Source organism: Lepidochelys kempii, chromosome 11 (genome assembly GCF_965140265.1).
Source record: "Lepidochelys kempii isolate rLepKem1 chromosome 11, rLepKem1.hap2, whole genome shotgun sequence".
NCBI classification, from domain to species: domain Eukaryota; kingdom Metazoa; phylum Chordata; order Testudines; family Cheloniidae; genus Lepidochelys; species Lepidochelys kempii.
The window spans coordinates 18,071,753-18,097,924 of record NC_133266.1 but is presented as its reverse complement, the minus strand read 5'-3'; the positions used below and the strand labels follow the sequence as shown (position 1 = coordinate 18,097,924).

The following is a 26,172-nucleotide window of genomic DNA, read 5'->3' as shown; positions in this document are numbered from 1 at the left end:
AATGCCAGAAGCCTGCAGTTCCATCCAGATGCTTGAATAACTATGTGCCTAGCAAGCTGCACTAGCAGTTTAGGGAATACTAGCCTATGTGAGCTGAAGCACTTAGAAGGGAAAAATTATTACAGTGCAACCAAGTAATTGAATAAATACTTTAAAAAAACCCAGGAATTTCCAACCCAATCAGTGAATCACACACCCATGACTCAAACCAATTGCTCCTCTTGACGTTGGAAATGTTTGGCTCAGGACCCCACTCCACGGGCTCCACACTTTGCTATTATTGCCCCTCCTCCCCTGAAATGGTCGGAGGTCTGTGGGGAAAGAGGCATAGCACCAGTTTGCTATTTTCCCAGGATCTCATGCGCCGTGCTGTCTGCTTCCTCATCAGCAGCTAGTTTCTTTGGGGAACGGTTTATTAGTTTTGCTCCTTCCAAGCTACTTACTATGTATCTAGCTCCTACCTTTGGTCTATGGCTCCCTTTACTGTATTATTTGAGCACTTTGCAGTCTTTACTGTATCTCTTCTCACAATATCCCTGTGAGGCAGGGAAGTACTATTGTTCCCATTTTACAAATGGGAAACTGAGGCACAACACAATTATTATATAGTTCTGTTTTGACTTTTTAAAATGTAAAAGGGAGTTTGTATCCCAGAGCTCCCTGTGAAATCACACAGCACTAAGAGCCTTACTCCCACCGCCACCGGTGCACTTGGGCTCCAGCCCAAGCAGGAACACCTACATTGCTATTTTTTGCCCGGCAGCTCAAGCCCCATGAACCCAAATCAGTTGATCTGGGCTCTCAGACTCGCTGCTCTGAGGTTTTTGTTTTGGGTAGATGTACCCTCAGTGACTCAGACTGAGATGCTATGAAAGATCAGGCAGAAAAATCCCTTTAGTTTCATAAAACAAAAATGTTTCCCATACAGCGTGATCTAAGCTAAAAAAAGCTATTTAGTGTTAGGCCAAGAGAAGGTGTTAGCAGCTCCCACATGGAAATGCACTTGAGATCACAGGATGTAAAGGAGTATATTTAAAGTGGAAAGCTAGGAGACAGAGTGATTCAGGAGACAAAGAAACAAAGAAAACACGATTTGAATGATCTTTAATATCTCATTTCCTAAATAGTTTCAGAGGCATATATACAACTACTTGGCATGCTGATCACTCAGTATATAAGACCTGAGTGGATGATAGAATACTTTGGCAGGTTCAGATTTGTGAGCATGATACCAGCTTATTTCCCAAAATGAAAACCTCTTTCTTGAGACAGATTGTCACAGCTGAGGTCACACTGAATGACATATCTTTTCAGATAGAGATAGGAAAAGCTAAATGTGTTGCCATAATATACTTATACATATTAGACTTATATAAGGTATTTGCCTTTGTACCACCCAGCATTCAGTTCTATACAAAATCAGTGTAACTCATATTAAATAGATTAAAAGATGGTTAAGTGATAGATCTCAAAAAAGTTATTGTAAATGGGGAACCGTCAACAAATGAAGTCATTTTCTGTGTTATCTAAGATCCCTAACACTGATCTGGAAGAAAATGTAAAATCATTGGTGGTAAAATTTGCAGAGGACACAAAAATTGGTGGAGTGGTAAATAATGACATGTCAGTTCCACAGAGTGATCTAGATCTCTTGTCAAGTGAGGTTAATTAAACACTGGAAACCCTTTCCAAGGGATGTGTGGTGGCTTTGCTGTCACTTGAAGTCTTTAAGGAAGACTGGACATCTTTCTAAAATATATTCTGTAGCTCAACCAGAAGTTATAGGCTTGATACAGGAATCATTTGGTAACATTCTATGGCCCGTGTTATGTAGGATGTAAGCTTAGATGAGCATAATCATCCATTGGGGTTGTAAAAATCTATGACTCCCTGGCATTGTCATGACATTATCACGTTATAAAGTATTTATGGTTGTGTTTTTGGGTAAGTAAACATAATAAAGTCCTATATTAGCAGGATTGCTGTAAACAAGCCACAAGAAGTAATTCTTCCACTCTACTCAGCACTGATAAGATCCCAACAGGCATACTATGTCCAGTTCTGGGTGCAACTTTCAGGAAGAATGTGGACAATTTGGAGAAAGTCTGGAGGAGAGTGACAAAAATGATGAGAGGTCTAGAAAACATGACCTGTGAGGAGAGTGAAAAAATTGGGTTTGTTTACTCTGGCGAAGAGTGAGGGGGGACATGATAATAGTCTTCAAATATGTGAAAAGTTGTTATAAAAAGGAGGGTGATAAATTGTTTTCTTTAATCACTGAGGACAGGACAAGAAGCAATGGACTTAAATTGCAGTGAGGGAGATTTAGGTTGGACATTAGGAAACACTTCCTAACCCTCAGGGTAGTTAAGCACTGGAACAAATCTTTACCCCAGGGATTTTCTTTAGAGAACAAGTAGGGTCATAGTTTTTAAGGCCAGAAGGAACCACTAATGTTCATCTATTTTGATCTCCTACATAAAACAGGGCAAAAAATCCTCTCCCAGTAATTTCTGAATCAAGCCCATAACTTCTGTTTGGGTGATAGCACATTGTTTAGAAAGATGTCCAGTCTTGATTTTAAGACTGCAAGAGATGGAGAATTCACTGGATCCCTAGGTAAGCTGTTCCAATAATTAATTACCCTCACTGTTAAAAATCTGCACCTTATTTCTAGTCTGACTTTATCTAACTTCAACTTTCAACCATTGGATTTTGTTATGCTTTTTTTGTGCTGCACAAAAGAGCTATCTACTATTTGCAGTCACCAAAGAGAATCCAGTATCCATGGGGCCCACCGCTGGTTGATCTTGAGAGAACCTTTTCCCCCAATGGCCCTGCTCTGCTACAACCTATATGCAAAGAAATAGCTCTCTGTTTCTCTGATTTTTCTTTCCATTGGCTTCCTGCTTATTGTGCCAGGAAGAAAAGGGGATATCATTCTGACAGCCTACTAGGACTTTATATGAGGTAAAGGAGAGGTTTGTGACAAGTACATAATTGGAGACAAGTTGTTAAAAATGATCTAATTATATTTTCAGTTTAATGTTCAGGGAACTGAAAACTGGTTAAAATAATGTGATGAAACAAATCACAAATAATAAATATCCCAAAACATCGGAGAGGTTGGGACACATTCAGAATTTTTGGATCATATTCTGCTTAGGAGGAGATAAAAAATGCCCAGCTCTATATTTTAAAGTTTCCAGTGACCCTGCAATGTGTGTAATATTTGAGCTGCAAGTTGGGTCTATCATACATATTTCAGTCTTAACAAATGAACAGTTATGTTTGTATATTATTGTATGAAAGGAATCAGTTAAATTCAATCATAACATTTACAATATCTGTCTCATCCACAGAAAATATGGGTTACTTTAGCTATGCTGTGCATGTGACAAACAAGTGATGCACAGATGGCAAAATCCACACCCAGCCACGATTAAGGGCACATCTCTGTGTGTAGAAGAGTAACACCTCGTAATGAGCTAATACACTGGCTGAATGATCACCTGGAAAAGTATCAAATTTATGAAGATTTTTTACAAAACAGAATAGCTAACAAGAGACAGCTAGACTCCTCAGTTCTTGCCTAGTTCTTAATTGCCATGAATGTGGTTTTGACTTAAGATCTAATGACCCACAACTGCAAACAGTAGCACTGAATAGTGCTTACCACTGTGAACAGACCTGTTGATGTTAATGGACTTCTCATGGTGGCATGCCCTGGTAATGCAGACCAATTTATATCCAAAGACTGAAGAATCAGAGCCCACAAATACAAAATCAGAAGTTCCTACCTACCCACTCTTCATTATTCCCTTTTTTGTTTCTCGACAAATGTCATAGTTAGCTTAAGAGCAGGATATTTCCCAGCATAGTTGGACTAGAGACCCATCTTATTCAATTGGGGAGCTTTTTATCTATACTGAGCATCTATTATTAACACTAGTGGGGTGCAACATATTGAGCTTTACAATCACCGAGCTTTGATTCACAGAAGATATATTTAACAATATTAGTTATAACTTTTTCCTTTCTCTTCAGCCTGGACAGTTGGACTCAACCTAGCTTAAGCAATATAATTTTTTAAAAACTTATTCACAGTTTCTATCTTTTCTGTTAAATAGGTGGCATAAAAATACATGATGGTGCACAATAGTATACACAGGTTTTATTGGCATTTCTGTGGATCACCTGTTTTATCACTTATGCATTAATCTATTATTTCCTACTCATGCCAATAAAAACCTGTAAGCCATCATGTGATTACTCTCATATACAGAGATACATACATAATACATACATACACACACACACCTGTACATACAGCTACAAAATCCAAACACATATTAAATATTTTATATATCGTAAGAGTCTATTTTTTAAAAAGTGAAGCATTAGAAATCTTGTAGACTTGGCTAGGAATTTACTGGGGGCTGATCCAAAGCCCACTGAAGTCTTTCCTTTGAGTTCACCAGGGTTTGGATCAGGGTCTGCTGCATTTGTTTTATTGTTATTTCTTTACCCTCTCATATATATGTGTGGCCTTGATAACCTTCAGTGAAAAAGAATCTTACAAAAATTCTGATGAGGCTCATATTCAATTTCCGGGATCTGAAAGGAACCCCTTGTTACCCCTTTCAGCTGCAGTAAGGTTAGGCACAATGAGCAGATGTTCATACGCCTCGCAGCTGATTGCAAGGCAGACTAGCCATAGATAGAACAATACAGAGCACAAATCTGGCATGAGCAAATACGGTACAGATTTTTTCAAAATTTATTAAGTTATAGAAATGTTTCTCTGCTTTTATCAGCAGATAGTAAATAGCTGAAAAGTCTAATAATTTATGGTCCCTGATTGCCCTATTTCATCTCCATTTTCATGAGGAATTTAGAAACACAGAGCCAATAAAAAGATCAAGTACATACAGCCTATAACATTTCCAACATGGCCAATCTCTAAATTGGATTCCCCGGATATTAATACCTTTCCCCTCTCCACTTTCTAAAGGATGCTGTAAAAGCATTTTGTCAGCACCATAGATTATACTGACTCCATTTTATAATACGAGTTAGACGGTCTGTTTTATATCAAGGAAGGTGTGTTTTTTAAAAAGACACTCTTCAGCTCTATGTTTTCAATATTAATTCTAAAATTACTTAAGCGGGTCCATGTTGATTCATGACTTTGATTTTTCAATGAGTGGTGGTGATGATTGGAAGCACTGCCGATCCAGACGCTGACAGTTGGAGCTAGACGCTGGAACGTATACCGTGAATAGTAAGCCCACATATTTCCTATGCACATTAAAATGACATTATTCCCTAATAACACTTCCCGTGCAGGTGCAAAAATTCTGAACAGCTGTGATTCTGCGTAGGCTGGTTTTCAAATCATCATTGGTAACTAAATCCAGTAATGTAATATAAATCACAGACATAACCAAGCAGTGTATTTGTATAATTAAACAGACAAAAACATGTTAAGGACATAAAGGTTTAGTGACACAATTAGAAAAAAGCAGGGAAACTCAGAGTCAGGCAAACATTTCATCATCTTGTGCACACACTGCCATAATGTGTAACATTACACAGTAATTTAGTCTTTAGTAGAGTAGCTGGGCTTAAAAGACTGATTCCACAGCCTTCACAGTTGCAAAAGCCATACTAAGAGAGTATAGCTAGCAATAGATCATCTCTGCATAGAGACAATGTGCAGTATTACAGAACTAGTAGCTAAGACTGATTATTAATTAACAGCTGCATCATGTTTTCATGTCTATTTTAAAAAAATAATTAGCAAAATCACATGTGGTTCTATAACGAGTTCACAAAAGCCTGATACATGTTCTTCATGGCAGGGACTACATACCTTACTATCTTTTCTGAAGCTTCTAGGCACTATTGTAATATTAATGTTAAATAATAACTGCAGGACTGGTTCATTGTCTTTTAAACTGGCTGGCTGCCTCTCACATAATTCATTTTTAATTTCACTGTGTGTGTTACAAACTGGCAATATACAATACTCATCTATAAGCACCTTCACATTTGATGCTACACATATGCTGCTTGAATTCACTGGTCTTTTGCTGGGTACAATGATTCATCTTATTAGCAGCACCTACCAATGGCACATTAAGGAGAAACAGACACAGTATTCAGTAATAGTTCAGAGGGACACAGTGGCCAACAATGGAGCAGCTGATACAAACATAGGGCCCGATGCTTTGAGATTTTGAGCATCCTCAACTTCCATTGCCTTCATTGGAAGCTGAAGCAGCTTAACACCTTGCAAATGATAATTCAGCTTCTTGCACAATAAAGTCTTTATGAACATAAGGGCTAAAAAAAGGTCTGTGAAGAGCTGCAATGTATCATCTAGTAGGAATGATAAGAGAGAAGAGGAAAAACACATGTAGCTGGGAAGGTGTTTGAGCTGGGGCTAGATATTATTCCAGCTCCATGTGGGTAACTGAAAGCCAGCCCAGATGTCTACTAACACTTCAGATCAGTTGCCCCAGTGTTGCAGGCTTAGTTGCAGCTGATATAGAGACAACACTGGACCAAATACCTTGCTGGCTTTACTCCAATGACATCTTTGGAGTTGTGCCAGCAGAGAATTTGGTCCACTATCACCAGAGTTATTTTAACCTGACACGCTTCCCACTGCCAGAATACCTGAGGTTCAGATTGCTTCTCCTGCAGAAAGGGTAGCCATGGAAGACAAATGAGAAAAAGACAAAGATACAGAACTGGAAAGAGAAATGAGTACAGAAATGAAGACACGCAAAAGAAAAAAGAAAAGGAGTACTTGTGGCACCTTAGAGACTAACCAATTTATTTGAGCATAAGCTTTCAAATAAATTGGTTAGTCTCTAAGGTGCCACGAGTACTCCTTTTCTTTTTGCGAATACAGACTAACACGGCTGTTACTCTGACACAAAAGAAAGGTCTTCATAATGACCGACCCAATGAAAATCTGTTTTGGCAACGACTTTTCAGCAGTCTGCTGAGTTAGTGTAGCTTACGCACATGTTCCCTCAGTCAACCTGAAAAATAAAATGGAAGTCCTTGCAACGTTTATGGAAATAGGAGTTAGCATACATACATACTAGTTGTTTTCCAAATTAATTAGTTCCATCATTTAACTCTCATTTTTTCCTCTTCTTACTACCCATGGCCTCTTTTAATGGGTTATAAGAGAGCTAAAATCCTACATCTTACCTTTTTGCACTCCTTCAACATAAAAATGATCTGGTCAGCTTTGCTGAAAAAAAGCCCATATTTCTCTTGGGCATAGACCTCCGATTCCCCGCTTTGGCTTGGAGCACATTTTTACTGCTGAGTTTCAGTTCCCTGCAAAGTAATAGTTTTAACACAATATCCTTACTGCCAGCAATGCAAACAGCACCCCAAGGATTATAACGGTTCTCTTTCTTTGGGCTATGAACCTTTACTACTGAAAGATCTTCTTGATGTGACCTGGAGAGATAGCGAGTCTGTGCTGCAGGAGCAAAAGCAAGAAAAATGTTTTAGAAATACAACTTTTTCTCTGGAAAGTACAAAATGTGAACATCCTTACAAACAAGAGACAGACAGAATTAAAAATAAGTAAGAGTAAATCAGTCTGGTGAAAGTTAAAAAAAAATAAAATAAAACGAGCACTTGTGGAATTAAGACTGTTCTCTCTTGTTTGTATTACAGCAGCCATTGGGGAGGCCCTAAACTGGGAACTGGACTCCCTTGTGCCAGGCACCATGCAAACATGTCAGATAAAGTCTCTATCCTGAGGGCTTGCAATATAAAAAGAATACTATCTGAAACATTAGTGGTTCATAGTTACTTTAAGTCAAATTCTGCTTGTCATATCCACTTGAGTAGTACTATTAAAGATAATAGAACTGCTTACTTGAGTAAGGCAAGCAAGTTTTGGATCTTGTAGGACAGGAAAATTAAGGGTAAAGCACACCAGAACTCCAAATGTGCCCAGAACAGAGCAGAAGCAGACTTAACATCTACAGTACCAGTCAACATGTAGTGATCACATTGATCAGATATTGCTACGGTTATGCATCCAGTGTGGCTATTTCTTCACAACTGCTTTCTTATATATGATGAATGTGTAGCCTTTATGGTTTTGTGTGTGAAATAAAGAAAATACCGAGCATTATTTACTATCAGGAGTAATTTCAATGAGACTTAGCCTGGTAATAAGCACAACAAATGGCATTTCCGGGATTAAGCTCTACAGAACTGTCTAGGATATGTCTTTAAGGCTGTGAATTACCTTAATGCTCAGGATACAATACAAATATCTGAAACTGGTAGAGAACAGAACAAATCCCTGTGAGCATTTTAGTTATTGTGTTTTGTATGAACTACATTTCTGTTTATAGCAGTAACTCTTACATATACACAGTTGATGAATGTAGAAAAAAATTGTGTATTTCTGACAGATTTTAAAATCGCATTTTAGGCACTTTGTATTTTAACTAAGCCAGAGAGTAATTTGACTGATATCGACAGTCTTGTTTTATTCCACATGGTGTCATCGCGGTTCAGTGACTATTCTAATGAACCTGAAGAATGCTGATAAAATTGATTCCAGTATATGAAAGACATCTTACTCAGTACATGAGGAGAAAAAAAACTAAAACAGTATCCATGAACTGGCGAGTTTAAAGTAAAACATTTATACAGATTGCATTCAGATGCATCTCTACGTTTTTTCTGAAACCTTAATTGTGTTGCAACACCTCTGCTGCTATCAAAGCAAATGTTTTGTGAATAGTAATTACCAAGGGCTTCATTATATACCCTGTTAGGCACTGTGTCAGTGCATTCAATTTGCCAAAAAGCCAGTGGGATGATATTTAGGTAGGGAAAAGTCTTGCAAAAGTCTTGTTTCACAGCAGTCAGACTATATCAGATAAATTTGTGCTCTCACTTACACTGGAGTAGTTACTCCAAATTTACTCTGGTGTAATTTATAGCAGGATTTGCCTGTTTCCTTGTGGGGGTATGTACAAGTCTTTACAAAATTGTAGCAAATCATTGCAGGTCTCACTGAACACTATTAATGTAAGTGAGTAATCCCATTGGCTCTAATGAGACTACTCATTTGAGTAAGTGATCAACAATATAACGAGGTACTTTAGAAGGGAAAATTGCTATATTATCTTGAAGATTAAATGAAGATTTAAATATTTATTTAAATTAAATTTAAATATTTATTTTATTTATTTAAATTAAATACATAAATAAATGGTATTCTATTATTGTTTAACAGTGCGATTAATTGCGATTAATTTTTTTAATCGCTTGACAGCCCTAACTTCAACCTCTCTTGAGCTGTAATTGGCAGAAAAACTGACCATAAATTGGCGTTTCAGAGAGTAGTTCTTGGCTCGTCCTTTCTGAACTATATTATTTTGTAAACTGTTTTGTTTCCTAAAAGACTCCAACAAACTTGTCTTTCTGTCATTTTAGCAAACCAGCCTGGCAAACTATGAATGTGCATTTTCTTTTAAACTGTTTCTTTGTGTCCCTGCACTCCGTGTCCCCAATTTAGAACATATCCAAGCCTTTCAGAATTCTACATTCTATAGGCCACAGAGACCACATGAAGCTAACTCAGCTTCATGGGTTTTTCATTAGATCTTTGCCGTTACCTGACACAGCTGCAGTGATAAATTATCCTGGGCTCATAATGATTTGTTGACTGCTCAGTGAGCTGCTCATATATTAACTTTCACACGAGGGGCTGCAGAATAAACACAGCACAGTCTCTCTACTTAGGCTGTGTCAAAGGAATAACACCTTTATTTTTGGGTAAAACGAAGTGAAGAGTTTAAATTTTAACATACCAAATAAGAAATATGATTTACTCCCATATTTTACAAGAAAATGCACTTTTGTTTTTTCCACCATTTAATATGGTGCATTTAGATTTTAATTTCTTTTCGAGAGACTTAAAAATAAGGGGAAAGAGAAATATTTAGCACTCCAGCCTTTCTGAGCAAACATATCCAGTTATTATAGAGCAATATTGTAACTTTGCCAGCCTACATCAAATAGTATGACTTTCCTGGTGCAAGTGCTGGAGGAACCAACTAGGGTCAGAGCTCTTCTTGATGTGCTGCTCACAAATGGGGAAGAATTAGTAGGGGAAGCTAAAGTGGATGGGAACCTGGGAGGCAGTGAGCATGAGATGGTCGAGTTCAGGATCCTGACGCAGGGAAGAAAGGAGAGCAGCAGAATACGGACCCTGGACTTCAGAAAAGCAGACTTTGACTCCCTCAGGGAACTGATTGGCAGGATCCCCTGGGAGAATAACATGAGGGGGAAAGGAGTCCAGGAGAGCTGGCTGTATTTTAAAGAATCCTTATTGAGGTTACAGGGACAAACCATCCCGATGTGTAGAAAGAATAGTAAATATGCCAGGCAACCAGCTTGTCTTAACAGTGAAATCCTTCCTGATCTTAAACAAAAAAAAGAAGCTTACAAGAAGTGGAAGATTGGACAAATGACGAGGGAGGAGTATAAAAATATTGCTCAGGTATGCAGGAGGGAAATCAGGAAGGCCAAATCACACCTGGAGTTGCAGCTAGCAAGAGATGATAAGAGTAACAAGAAGGGTTTCTTCAGGTATGTTAGCAACAAGAAGAAAGTCAAGGAAAGTGTGGGCTCCTTACTGAATGAGGGAGGCACCCTTGTGACAGAAGATGTGGAAAAAGCTAATGTACGCAATGCTTTTTTTGCCTCTGTCTTCACAAACAAGGTCAGCTCCCAGACTACTGCACTGGGCAGCACAGCATGGGGAGGAGGTGACCAGCCCTCTGTGAAGAAAGAAGTGGTTCGGGACGATTTAGAAAAGCTGGATGAGCACAAGTCCATGGGGCCGGATGCGCTGCATCCGAGAGTGCTAAAGGAGTTGGCGGATGTGATTGCAGAGCCATTGGCCATTATCTTTGAAAACTCATGGTGATCGGGGGAAGTCCCGGACGACTGGAGAAAGGCTAATGTAGTGCCAATCTTTAAAAAAGGGAAAAAGGAGGCTCCTGGGAACTACAGGCCAGTCAGCCTCACCTCAGTCCCTGGAAAAATCATGGAGCAGGTCCTCAAGGAATCAATTCTGAAGCACTTAGAGGAGAGGAAAGTGATCAGGAACAGTCAGCATGGATTCACCAAGGGCAAGTCATGCCTGACTAATCTAATTGCCTTCTATGACAAGGTAACTGGCTCTGTGGATGCGAGGTAACTGGCTCTGTGGATGAGGGGAAAGCAGTGGACATGTTGTTCCTTGACTTTAGCAAAGCTTTTGACACGGTCTCCCACAGTATTCTTGCCAGCAAGTTAAAGAAGTATGGGCTGGATGAATGGACTATAAGGTGGATAGAAAGTTGGCTAGATTGTCGGGCTCAACGGGTAGTAATCAATGGCTCCATGTCTAGTTGGCAGCCAGTATCAAGTGGAATGCCCCAAGGGTCAGTCCTCAGGCCGGTTTTGTTCATTATCTTCATAAATGATCTGGAGGATGGTGTGGATTGCACCCTCAGCAAGTTTGCTGATGACACTAAACTGGGAGGAGAGGTAGATACACTGGAGGGTAGGGATAGGATACAGAGGGCCCTAGACAAATTAGAGGATTGGGCCAAAAGAAATCTGATGAGGTTCAACGAGGACAAGTGCAGAGTCCTGCACTTAGGACGGAAGAATCCCTTGCGCCACTACAGACTAGGGATAGAATGGCTCGGCAGCAGTTCTGCAGAAAAGGACCTCGGGGTTACGGTGGCGAGCAGCTGGATATAAGTCAACAGTGTGCCCTTGTTGTCAAGAAGGTCAATGGCATTTTGGGATGTATATGTAGGGGCATTGCCAGCAGATCGAGGGACATGATCGTTCCCCTCTATTCGACATTGGTGAGGCCTTATCTGGAGTACTGTGTCCTGTTTTGGGCCCCACACTGCAAGAAGGATATGGAAAAATTGGAAAGAGTCCAGCGGAGGGCAACAAAAATGATTAGGGGACTAGAACACATGACTTATGAGGAGAGGCTGAGGGAACTGGGATTGTTTAGTCTGCGGAAGAGAAGAATGAGGGGGGATTTGATAGCTGCTTTCAACTACCTGAAAGGGGGTTCCAAAGAGGATGGATCTAGACTGTTCTCAGTGGTAGCTGATGACAGAACAAGGAGTTATGGTCTCAAGTTGCAGTGGGGGAGGTTTAGGTTGGATATTAGGAAAAACTTTTTCACTAGGAGGGTGGTGAAACACTGGAATGGTGGAATCTCCTTCCTTAGAGGTTTTTAAGGTCAGGCTTGACAAAACACTTGCTGGGATGATTTAGTTGGGGTTTGGTCCTGCTTTGAGCAGGCGGTTGGACTAGATGATCTCCTGAGGTCCCTTCCAACCCTGATATTCTATGATTCTATGAAACAAATTAAGAACACCAAATAAAATCAGGAGTTAAGGATGAAATTCCATCCTTAATATATTCCATTATATCCTGGAATTCTAACTCCTGCATATGGTAATGAGCATCACTTCTTGTTTGTAGACAACTGCAATACTTAAGGATAATGCAGCACATTAAAAACAGAATTCCCAGACTTACCTTTGAATGTCCAGACTTTTATCCTGCTAAGTATGACTTCTAGGGTCCAGATATCAGACCTGACCTCTTAAAATGCAGCCATGCTTGTGCAACACCTATGAAAGGACTGATCCTCTGTTGACATCAATAGGAATTCTGCTCAAGAAAAAACGTGCAGGATCAGTTCCTAAACTGGGAATTGTAAACATAAGTACCCATTTGTGGGGACAGTGACATATTTCACACCGTGTAACTTGCACAGACAAATGCCTTGTGTCCATATTTTAATGGATACAGTTTACAATAGTCACCCTGCTTTTTTTGGCCTTGAATGTATTTTTAAACTTAATTTGCCTTGTGTGAATTTCCGTTATGTATTTGTTTAAAAGGAACAAATAAAACCATACTTCATTGACTTTTAATCTAAATACTTAAAGAATTTGTAAAATGCATCTTATTGATTCAAATGACCCTCATGGTTTCCTTAGATTTCCATAAATCTCGCTCATCAATATATGGTAAAGGACTTTTTACAAGAAAGAAGATGCTTTTCAATCACTATTCACATCTGATATATTTAAATATCATAATAGACTCCTGCCATTGTTACACTCAAGTCATTTCCCACTACAGAGCTATTGGTTTGAGTAGTAGATAGGTGGAAGAATGTTAGAGCAATGTTTTTTTGCTACTTTTAAAAAATGTCAATGTTCTAAAAATCCTTTTGTCACACCTCAACCTAAGCAGATTCATGTCTGGTTAATATTTGGATAGAAGATTTCTGAGGGAAATAGGTGCTGCAAGAAGTAATGTTAGCAATTCAGTAAATTGAACTCTTTCCTCTGAGTGTCTACTGTTCAGAACTAATACCTGAGTGTGGGAGCACGGCACTATGCTGCTGGTAGTTTATTACAGAAGAGAGAAAAAACTAAGGTCCTTAAAAATGCCCTGACACTCTTGAGAAGAGTAGCAGCATTAATGTCAGCAAGAAAGGTAGCAGCATTAATCCCAGTAACAGGGCAGAATTTCAGCACGGCTAATTCATTACCCTCAATTCTTCAGCTCTCCTGGCAATTCAGCTAGATATGGTATGCTTGTTCACTGCACTTCCATCAAGTGGTGTGACGTGTGGGCTGCGCTCCTTCCCCAGAGGTGACTACACTGATCAGTTCTGAGGAAAATGGTTCCTATATATCACGGAGAATGGTTAAGCATTTCGCTCAACACACATGAAGAAGGAAAGACAATTCAAAGATTCAAAAATCAGATGTAATACAGATAAAGCCACGTCAGCCACACAGTGTGGTGGTGATCTTGAATGCTCTGACTTTCCAACATTTTTTTTTATTTGAACTTTAATTCCGAGTTTCCTGCCTTTCAAATGGTTGAAAAGTTTTTTTTAAAATTCAACATTCTAAATGAGGTGATTCTCTGAAGTAACCAACAATTCTTCAGAACTTTTGCCCACTCTTAAAGTTGTTTTGCTGGGGAATATGTACACTAGCTATGGATGAGATTCATTGGGCAATGTCACTACGCTATATACTAATTTCTGTGAGCATTCACATAGAGAGAAAGAGAGAGCGCTACTATTTGCTGTGGGCCCAGTCCAATTCCCATTGTAGTCAGTGGAAAAACTCCCATGAAAAGTCTTCAGTAGGTTTTGAATCAAGTCTCAGAACTGCAGTGATCCTCCTTTGTACATTTTGGCTATGTCTACACTGCATGCCTCTTGCGGCAGTGTGTAGGGTGTGGATAATTACATGCTTCAGTGAAATGCAGACTTTGTTCACAGGGTGGTGTGTAACTTTCCCCACTGCAGGGAGCTTCTGGAACCTTTCCCCTCTGACGGAGTCTTTCACTGTGGCAGGGAAAGGTTCACTGCCTGTCCTTCCCTGCTGTCTCCCTGGTGATGGCGTCTTTCCCAGCTGCTGGAGTCTTTCCCTGTGGTGGCGAAAGCCTCCAGCAGTGGGGAGGCAGTGTGCCACTACACTGCTAAAGACAGGTTTCAGCGTAGCAGCCGTGTTAGTCTGTATGCTCAAATAAATTGGTTAGTCTCACGAAAGCTTATGCTCAAATAAATTGGTTAGTCTCTAATGTACCACAAGTACTCCTTTTCTTTTTACACTGCTAAAAGTATCAGTGTAGTTGCGGCAGGCAGTACTTACGTGAGTAGAGAATCCTGTAGGGTACATACACCCAGAGGATTCAGCAGTGTCTTTACTCACCCAAGCGGTGCATCACCATCTACACTGCTAGTTATATCCATGCTAGTGGGGCTAGCCATATATGTACTCTGCACACAACCAAAAAGAGAATGCCACGTAGACGTACCTTTTTATATGTAATTCTGTAGACAACTTCCCATCTGGCTTGCAATTATTTAGTAATGTGAGCTGGCTCATCCAGACTCATAACAGAGAACCAATGAAATTGTATTTGCCTAGCACCTTAGTACTAGCAGACTGCACTAGTATCTGGAAACATTTTATTTAGTTGCAAAGTAGTCAAATAATTGTTAGCAGATGGGAGTTAACATACTTGTACTATAGTTTTTATAGTTTGGATGGTTTGAAAATAGATATAAAGCAAGTAAACGAGTAAAATTACAGTACTATTATTTTGTATTACAGTTAAAAATTTGTGTTAATTTTTCAAGGCTTCTTCATTTTGCACATTTTTTTTTAAGTGGAATTTTGTATGATTTCTAGTCTAGACAAGATTTTGTTTCCTGGCAAATGGGTAGTTCAAAGAAGATGATATAGCTTTGTTGCAGACAAATTAATGTACTCAGGAAGAAGAGAGAGGTGTACTTTAGCCATTAAGTATTGCACTATACACGTAAAGATACTCATGAATTTTGTATGGCTGCAGAGTCTCACAGCCGATATACTATCTTTGCAAAATAAGATGACTGAATGCTGACTCAAACCAACAGACAAAACTACATTTCTCCCTGCTACTGACATTTTAATTATTATGTCATTAACATCTCTTACCCATTTTGTCCCACTATTTCTCCCTTGTATTCCTTTTCTTTTTTACTGTTTCAATTTAAGTAGAAGCAGAGGGATCTTTTATGACACAATCATAACCAACCCAAATCTTTAGACACAGTTTCAATTGAAGCTTTATATGTGTTCAAAACAGTTTGGTTAAGATCCCAAGTCATGCACCACTTACCAGTGGTCACAGGTTTTCCAGGGAGCAAGACAAACAGCTCAAGGATAGATTACATTGTGTTTGCTTCTCCTGGTATAACCAATGGTACAAGGCACTGGGAGTTGGGTTTGCTGAGTTGGGGTGAGAGTACTTGCAGTGTTCAGAACAACCCCAAACTGGGCAACACTGGCCAAGAAAAAGATGTAGCTAATGTGGCCAAGGCATGCACTGATTCAGTGAGCCCGCTAGGCAGTCTGTGTTGTGGAGCCCTTGGTGTCAGTTAAAAGTGCCTTCCCCAGAACTACTAAGGGAAGGCATGGTAGAAAGAATATATCCCCTTCCCTGAGGGAGAATCCCCTTGGGTGGAGCAGTGCCTATTGATACAGGGAAGTGTAATTTACAGTCTAGACTAGCAGGGGCAAATTGATTCCAGCACATGCATTTATATTGACTGGGGTTTAACCTGTCAGGAATAACAATAAAAGTTTCCCCCTAACTTTTGTTTTAAATAAAAAGTCAGCAGCATGGTCCTGCATGAAATAAAGATGTGCCTGGCTCTGCCACTGACTCAGTGGGTGACCTTAGGCAAGTTGCTCAATCTCTGTGGGTCAAATCTGCTCTCAATAAATGACACAACTCTTTCTTTACACCTATGTGAGTAGAATTTGGTCCCTGGTCTCAGCTTCCTCATCCATTAAATGGGAACAATCACACTTATGGTACCTACCTCCTGGATTTATTTAATGTGAGACACCTTACATCAATGCTAAATTATGAAATAAAATATCTAATACTACACATGAAGGTGATATTGAAAATAAAAAAACTTTTCCACCTCATACTGAGTGTAGAAGGTCCTGATTATATTCCTTTTCACTGATTCATTCTGATGAAGTGAAATTATCAATCTAGGAGAGTTAGTCAACTATTGAACCAGGAGCTTTTAGGAAACCCGTGATGAGATGTCTCACTGTCCCTCTATTTTCTCCTTTGCAAGTCTTCACTCCCCTTCGGAAATGATCTACTTTGCTTTCATTATTACATCTCCTCTGCAAATCAGACTTGTCAGTGTAAAACCATGCAGGCTGATGATGACCTAGTGCTCCAGATCTGCATAGAATCCATCCTACTTGCTTATTCCTCTACCTAAAGGTTACTGGCAGATCTTGGGTACTCTTAAAATGCACAAAGCAGACGTCTGGGAGTGGTGTGCAAAGGTGGGGTAAAGCGCCCAGTTGCACACTTTCCACCATGTACTGTGGTAGAGCAGACTAAGAGGGCCTGCTCAACCTACCCCAGGCTGCAAACACCTCAAAAAGCCGAACACCTACTCCAGGACTAGTGTAGCAAAGTTGTGTCCTCCTTTCCAGTTACCAAGTCCCTGTTACCCCATCAGCAAGAAGGATGCGTGACATACGAGCCTCTTTGTTGGCGCTGGACCACTGCAGGAGCATCCTGGCATAAAGGTGATCCTCACTGCATCCTTTACTCAAAGTTTCCGTGGCCAGAGATTGTCAAGGGGGTGGTGGAAAGTGGCCTCAGTGCACTTCAGGATCTGGCCCTCTGCTTCTGTTAGTGAACGAAGTGCTGGAATGCTGCATCTACCCCATTGCTGCACCTGCATTTCTTGACCTTAGCAGAGCAATGCAATCACATTGCAGTCCCTAAACCGAGCTTGATGTGAATGTAACATGTTTTGCCAAACTGCCAGATGGGCTGATGTCTAAATTGTTAAAAATAGTAGCACAGTGCTGTTCTAATTATAGCATCCTCAGATTGTTCTAACAGATAGGCGCCAAGACACTGAATACCGGACAAAGAAAATTGCTACTTTCTTTTAGCAAAGTTTAAAGAAAAATATATTTGTAGCAATCCGATTTCTACAAATATTTAGCATTTTAAATATTGTACTGTTTTAAATTTGCTGTTGCTGTATTTTATATACTTCTTATGTACCGACTACAGAATACTTCTAATAAAGTAGATTTACCAAGAGAATCAAACTGAGTATTGCTATAAATGTATTGATACTGTAATGGATGGATTAGTATTTGGGTGCACCACTTTCCTCTACTGGAAGGAATCAGCTGTGTGTCCGTGCCCTATACTACTAACTGCAGAAGGCGAGTCTCTTCCAATTCAAGGAGGTGGGGCCCTGTGTTTTTGGATCAGAAATAGGAGTTTTGTCTCTGCTCTTGCTTTGAAATTGGGAGTGGCCATTGTGTGCATTGTAAGTCTGAACTATGACTACTTCCTGTTCAAAACGTGCTTGTTTCACTGTTGCCTCATTCTCTCTTCATCCCTCTAGCTCCCTTTGTTTGCCTTCTTCACCTGTTTTGTTTTGGCATACAACAAGATTGTATTTTTTTGGGTAGGGACTGCCTTTGTACTTTAGTTCTGTGCATCACCTAGCACAATAGGACTCTGATCCCTGTTTGGGGCTTCTAGGCATTACTAGATCCATGGACATCCTGTAAGATAATAAAACCTGAAACATAGCTCTTCTGGTTACCAGTTGGGATTCATAATCTTCTCTTCCTTCAAGTTGGGGAAGAGACAACTGCAGCTCAGGTGTCAGGTTCCTGTGATGTTACCATCTAGATCCTCCAAATATCTTCCCATCATCCTCCAGTAAGAAAGGGGATTTAGACTGGAGAGGCCTGTCCACACAGAGTCAGAGCTATTCTTGCCAAATCTTTTCCAACTCTTGTCCAGCATTTAAGAAGTGAAAAGGAATTGGGATTCTCTTCTGGTTCCAGCCTTTAATCCAAGCCCTCATTCTTTAGCTCCTCCATATCAAGGATCATTAATGTTGTCCACTGTGTTGTTAATCAGAAGGTCTGAAAGCTCCAAATAAGCTCTCAACTTTTCTTTCTTTTCAGAGCCTGTGTCATCTTGGGTGTGATATTTCTTCTTTCAGCTGTATGTATAGTGGTCAAAGCCATCCATGACCTTGCGATGAAGTTGCTCCCAGAAGTGGTAAGACCATTCTTTTCTTTACGATGCTCTCCTAGTTCCCAGTCCTGCAATGGGCTGCAGGACGGCAGACCCTGCACCCTCATGAATTCCTATTATATTTAGTGGAGCTCCAGCAGGGGAAGGGGCCTGCCTGTGTAAACACCATTGTAGGGTCATGGTCTTAATGTGATATTTTTTCCATACTGTAAGGTATAATCTCCTGCTGAGGTACAAGTATGACCCACATTAACATTACAGGCCAAATCCTGCTCACTTTGATCATGTAAAGCTCCTGTTGAGGGCTGTAGGAGCTGATGTAAAGTGAGTAGGTTTGGACCTTAATGATGGTATTCAAGTGAGGTCTCTCTAGCCTAGGTACATTTTTTAATGAGGAGAATGTTTCCACAGCGCAAGACCCAACCAACTTGGGTGTATTGTTTTTAATGTGGAAAAATACTTGGGGATTGCATTTTTTGTTTTGCAGCTCCTGCCTCCACATCCAGAGACACGTGCAGGTGGCAGGAGAGAAACAGGTGAGGGAAGCATGCTTTAGCTTCCGCTGGGAGAAAGAGCTGGCTCTTCTAGCTGTCCCACCATGGGCATCGCAAAGGCTTTTCTCCTCCTCCCTGCTTTCAGTGCAGCTACAGAAGCCCGCCCAGCCTATCAGAGCAACCTTCGCCAGCAGCCCTCTCTTTCAGCTCAGTGCTTCCTCCCTTCCAACAGCACTCAGAGTCAGTCCCCCACATCCCTGTCTGTCCAAACTGGCTGCTCAATGGGAGAGCCGGAGGGCACCATTTCTATCAGCAGAAGAGCTTTCCTAGCCTTTACTGGCCCAAATATCTACAGCTGAACAAGCCCACAGCCCAATGCACATGCTCAAGTTAGGATTGGGTGCACACACAGCTCTCTGAACACACCTGATTTGGGTGCTTCCAACCCCGCACACATGCAATGTGGGTGTGCACATAGACATGTGCAATGTTACTCTAAAAATTTGCCCGGGGGCGTTTCTTTGCCAACTTCTCCTCTCCCCCTACATCATCAGATCAGCACCCTGGCCACCTGCTTTAACTAGGAGATAGAGGCAGGCCTGGAAACTACAAAATACAATCTCAAACTATTCTCCACACTTTTAAAAACACAAGTGGTCTACATGGGGTTTTATTCTATGGAAACTTCTTTGTGGTTGGGCAAAAACCACTAAATTAAAAGTCTACATGCAATACTTTATTGGGAGTTACATACTCATCAAGAGTAGAGCAAGCCCTGGTGGGCTTAAGTATTATATTTCCTTTAATTAGAAAGAATATTCACATCTAAATATATGCTCCTGGATGTACGTAACAGCAGCAAGCCATGCAGGGAGGCTTCTGTAAGAGGCAGAATAACCATCTTATGGCAGTATAGTGGTCTATGGCAAATGAATTTGGAAGGGTTAGCATATTTCTCTGTGGGCAAATGTCTACAGTATAAAAACCAATTAGATAAGAGAGTCCAAAGAGTGAACTGGCATGGAAATCACACAGACTAGAAGTAATGCTTTTAGATTAGGGTCATCTCTCTCAAATGGGCCTCAGTTCAAGGGATGTCACCTATATTAGTCTCAAAGTTCCTTACATTCATACAAATTTGGTGTCTCCTCGCTTTTATTTTTGAAACTTCTTTACATCAGAAATAAGGAATCTTGAAAGTGGGGTTGTAAAATGTTTGTGCCCTAAAGGGATGAATCTCCCAACATTTGGGGATGTGATTTTTTGAAATTTGTTTTGCATTGGAGTGAAAACACTAGACACACACCTACCCCAGAATAACCAATAGCCTGGTTAGGACACTCACCTAAGATTTGGGAGATCTGGGTTCAAGTCCCTGCTGTGCCTGAGGCCGAGCGCCCAGATCACCAGCTGTTGGGGGCGGGGAATCAGACGGTCTGTCTCTATTTCAGGGAATCAGCATTTTCTGAAGAAAAAATTGTTTCACTGAAGAATTCTAGTCTTTAGTGCTATTAGTCTGATGCCTTTCATGAGTGCTGCATTCACATACACACACAGATAAGAGTGACAACAGGGAAATGTAGCTAGGCTGGTTGAGTGTGCGGCCACCTAATAATATGGCAAGCAACACACACACACACACACACGCACACTTAGGAGTTTTCAGAATGTGAGAGACCAAAGAATTTTACCTGGAAAGCTGTTGCTGTTAAAATGCAAAAAAACAATGCTGTTGATATTTCTCTCTTACTGTTCAGGGCCATTTATAATATATGGCAGGAATTCTCCTTTGCAAGTCTCTTCATATTTCAGGCTCTCCATGTACAACCAATTCACTGAGAATTTGCATGGCACTAGGAGTCAAGTGAATATATGGGCAATCCAGGAATTAAAATGGAAAGTGTGGAGACTGAGAGAACAACATTACACTAGAGATATTGCTGCCCATAATCTCCAGTGGGGCGATTTGCCTAAAGGCTGCAGGACTCTAAATATTTAGTGGCAATTACTCCTCTTTAATAGGGACCCCACTTCAGATCGAGTGGTGCTTAGTTCTTCTGTGCCTGAATCTAATACTGATTCTATCGGTTGGCTCATATTAATAGCTCTGCTTTAGCTGCTCAGGCCCTATCCCAGTGCAGACAGTTCCTCCTCCCAACTGCATGGACCTTTTCAAGGGACAGATATGTTTTCTGTGTAGTTCTGCAGCTCCCAAAACAAAACAATGAAACAGTATCTTCCATTAATGGAAAACCTGCTTAAATGGAATGAACTGTCCCCACCAGCATGTCCTGATGATGAGGATTGTTCTATATTGGTATCTCTATAGTGATGCCTGAGGAGGAGGTTTTGTTTGCTCTTCCTTGGAGCACCAGCTAACGTGTAGTTTATATGACTGATTTATAGTATCAATATTGTTATATTTTGTGGATATATTATCACCTCATAGAGCTATAATATATGCATCTACATGGCAACTAGATCTGGGTGAATTTTTGGGCAAAATTTATTTGCTGGAAAATGCCATTTTGGGTTCCCTGATACAATTAGAGAATTAGGGTCAAATCTGGCGAACAGTTTTGGCCAAAAATTGACTTACTTAAAAAAGACAAAATGTTTTGTTTAGACTTCTAAAAAATGCAATATTTCAACTTTTTGTTTCAAAATGATGTTTCACTTTGAAATATGACTAAATTTGTTTTAAAACAAAGGGGGGGGAGGTTAAAACACACCTGAAAATGAAATGAAACTAAAAAAACCCTTCAAAATAATTGCATTTTGGTTCAAGCTAAATGTTTTGTTTGACCCAAAATGAAATTACCTTTTTAAGTTTCAGCAAGAAAAACTGAAAAATTTCCAGTTGGAGTTGACCTGAAATGTAATTCTTTTTGGATTTTTCTGTTCAGCCATCACACCAAAATGTTCTATTATTCACTCAGCTCTAGTGGCAAAGGTATCGAGTGGTACAGCATAATCTGCCCCGTCCTTCATGCACAGCAGCACAATATCCAATTCCATGTCAAGATGGTGACTGTGAATACAATCTCTGGGGCTGATTCTAATCTTGTACTGGCGTTCCATTGATGTCAGTGGAGTTATGGTGGTGATGTGAGAGCAGAACATGCAGGGCCAGTAACCCCACAAAAACCAGAGGCATTACACCAGTGTAACGAGGTCCAAATTCGATCCAGACTATATAATCCAATGCAAATTGCACAGGGGAGCTACATTGCATGGCTTTTTGTGTGTGTGTAATTTACACTCAGATCTGCCTTGCCTGGAGCAGAGGTCATACAGAGCAGAGGGTAACTTTTTAAAACATTGTTTGAAATTTTAGCAGCATGATTCTGATTTCAAGGGGAAACACGTGGCTAAAACCCCCATATTGCCACTGGAAAATGCAACCCTTCATGTTCAAATGTTGAGCACAAAACTATCATTGTCAGTCTGTTTTAAGACAGGGAAGGTTCAGAATATGCAGCCCTACTTTTCTTTTGGACACAATTTGCATGGCATTTTGTGTGAAAAAAAATGGTAGATTGAACCATTGCCGGAAGTACAAAGCTTTATTTTTCGTCTTTGATATACACAGTAAATTACAAAGACTTTGTCAGGATTATATATACAAAGTGGAGGGGGCAGATATAATTTCTTTGAGCTCAACTCTAATTTGCATAATTTTTAGAACAAATAATTGAAGATATGAACAAGTATTGAATGAGAAATGTATCAAATAATTATGTATCAATTTGTTAATTATAAGCTGTCTTGGTTAAATGCCTCAAAGGGTAGTCAGCCCCCTCTGAATTGTTCTGAAATAATTATGCTAACCTTATTGCATTTCCTGCCATGTATAATATGGGTCATTTCATTCATCAGTTTTTAATGTGCCAGTAAGATAAAAGGCATTTCCTCAGAATGAATGTGCAAGATCCTTCATTGAAGGATTGACCTGTTCTTGAAATAGATTTCAGAAAGGGAAAAATTAATAGTGTGCTTTAAGTAAAAAGAAGAACAAATGGATTTCAAAGTATCAATGACTAAGGAGTCATCCCTCAGTTGCTTGACATAGCTGCATGCAGAAATGTTTTGTGCGTGGCATTTTGCTTTAGATGGAAATGTAATCTTGATTTTTTTAGCTATGTTACATGATGGATTTCTGCCGTAGAGTTCAGTTATTTCTTTGCTAATTCCAACCAAGGTTAAACGAGTCCTTGGAGAATGACAGATTTATAAGCTAATGCAAATATCCTGTTTCAGGATCCCATCTTGTAAGGTGCTGAGTGCCACATCCTCAATTTAGATTGATTTACAGTGGAGGATGATCTGCCCCATTTTTATACTTGTATTTTGAGGCTCCTAAGCAAATTTGGAGATTTCAAAAGCTGATAAATAAACAACAACAAACCCCATGAAGTGGCTTGCAGTGGAATGCTTTCCATGGAGGTCATGGCTTTTTGCAATACTTTTAACATTTCAAAGCCTTGGTATATGCTATATTTCTGTTTTTTTGTTCCCTTACCTAATGCGCCTGGGACTGTGCGCTGATTACTTATGAAATGCCTGAAGGGCAGAAGTTGAAGTGGTAAATGAGTGTGGTTTTGTGTGTGTGTGTCTCAGATACTTGGCAATGTATGTTGTTCTGTATATAATACGAAAAAGTCTGCACTGAACAATGACATAGCCTTTTGGGAAAGTTGGGTAATAAATTAATTATGTATAAGTTGTTACTATTCTGGGGAACAGAAGTTTGTTTAAAAGTGATTCAGAAATGAATTTGTCTCAAGTGCTGAAAACATAAGCACTTGTACTCCAGGGCTATTTGCAAGGACTGTGCTATAGAGTATATGTAGTGAGTAGTATAATGAATGTTTTCTCCAGTTATTGAGGTATAAATAACAGACAGAAACCTGCAGCTGAAGCTCCCATCACAGTCAATGGAAGTTTTGTGTGTGGTGGGCCTAGGCACAATGAATGGAGCACTACTGTAGAATTATGAGTGACAGATGGCCTCAAAATGGAGATTTGCCCCTTGTGTTACTATTAGGGGGAATTAAATTTGCTGAGCAGCAGAACGTGTGCTTCGGGTCTCTCCCCCTGCTTGTAGGACACAGTAAGTTGATGAGACCTGTCCAGAGCAGATCCTACTACGTATTGTTCATCCACTCTTCAAAACACTTATTAGAGCTGTAAGCGCAAACTGAAAGGCATGAGTTACTTCTGCAGATTTAGAGATTGTTGTGTGTGTGCATACACGCACACAGAGGCTTGGCAGAATTTGTTTATTTTTAAGCTTTTTTTGATTATCAGTTTAAATTTTCACAGTTACATGGGAGAGTCAGACCATTATTTAAATGCCAGTAGACACAGATTTAAAAAGTTAAAGTTTTATCACCGATAAAATACAAATTGTCAACATATGTCAAAATACACAAAGCAAATATACTTAAACTCTGAAGTTCTCAAGCAGCATTTTTATTACATTGCCTATTTGTAAATTGATTACGTTTTTTCAATCGGGTTGTGAGTACAGTGAAATTGACATTTACCAATAAAAATGTAATCCTTCCAAGCCTATATATATGTACAAGAGTACATATGTTTATGCTGCTTATTAAAAGGTATTGCTTATTTTTAATCTGCTCACTGGTGTATCGTTTTAGTCCTGTGCTGCTGTATTTTGATTTTTGGAGTTACCGCAATATGAAACGCTACATTTTGTTCTGTGCTAATGTGGTCCATGTGACATCCATCCTAGGACACTGAAATCTGACCATTGCTGGAGGTGCTAACATATTATAGTTCTGTAATTTATCATAGGGCTTTGTAGTTTATCCAGTGCTAACACCTCCACATATATAACGTGAGGAGTTATGTAATTTATCAAATGGATATCACTGTGACATGTTATATATCTATATAAATATAATGCTCTCTCAACAGTATTTTAATTAATACGTATGTTTAGACCTAAAGATTTTCACTCCTCATTTAACTTTTATTGGCATTAGTTCTTAGTTTTTAGCTTTTGTGTCCGACTGTAGAAGTGTGATCATCCGTGTGTCATTAATGAAAGGAGGATTACATCTCAAAGCTTTAGGAAGGATCCTACACAGTGGCCCATGTTTCTCTCCAAAGAATAGAAGGAAACTCAGTAGCTGTGCTCATTTATGTGGTTGGAAAAATATTGACACTCCATTCTTTTGATGTGATGGTGTCTGGAATCCTATTCAGTTTGCAGCAATTTCTTGATCTTGAACTACTAGAACTGAAAATATGAGATGAGAAACATCAGAACTCAACTCGATCTGAGCTGTGAAACACTGTCTCTGAATGTGTTAGCACTTAACCTTGGAGCTTCTCTGATGGAAATTACGTGTCTTTTTGGGGGGAGAGGGTCACCCTGTTTTAATAATTAAATACTATTGGAGAATATAATTAAATAAAATGCAATAATAAGGAAAATAGTGGGTTATTGCTTGACCTGATACCACACACTCTTGTCTGTTAAGAAGGCTAAAAGGACTAGCGAAGAGACTGTTTTAATTTCACCTCGGGTTGTGAATCAATTTACATTTACTACTTGTCAGTGTTTGCATTTTCCCAGATAATAGTGTAACACATGTAGTGTCAATGAAATTTAGTGTATGTCCTTATCAGTATGGCAAAGGATAACTTCATGCAGGAGTAAGCAATTATCAGTCAATATTTCTGTCATTTGCTATAGCACATTGGAGAAATAATCCAGTTTGTACACAAAAGGCATGTAAGTCATATCAGAATTGTTTTCCTCCCCTGTATTTTAGTACATGAATATTCATTTGTAGGAGTAGTTAACTCCTAACTATGCTTTATACCGCTGAACAAAAAATGAAAGAGGAACAGGAGGTAGTATAATGTAGTAGACCAAAGACCTGCAATTCCTGAGTTCTAATTCTGACTCTTCTACTTATTTGCTGTG

General features: G+C 39.6%; 1 protein-coding gene across 1 annotated transcript in view; it reads left to right on the top strand.

The window, feature by feature from the left end:
* Positions 1-26,172, top strand: part of TMEM163 (transmembrane protein 163) — a 158,319-nt gene that overhangs the window by 96,439 nt on the left and 35,708 nt on the right. The window contains exon 5 of the mRNA XM_073305305.1: positions 18,645-18,741. Coding sequence (XP_073161406.1) covers positions 18,645-18,741 — 97 coding nt within the window. The remainder of the gene's footprint in view (positions 1-18,644; positions 18,742-26,172) is intronic.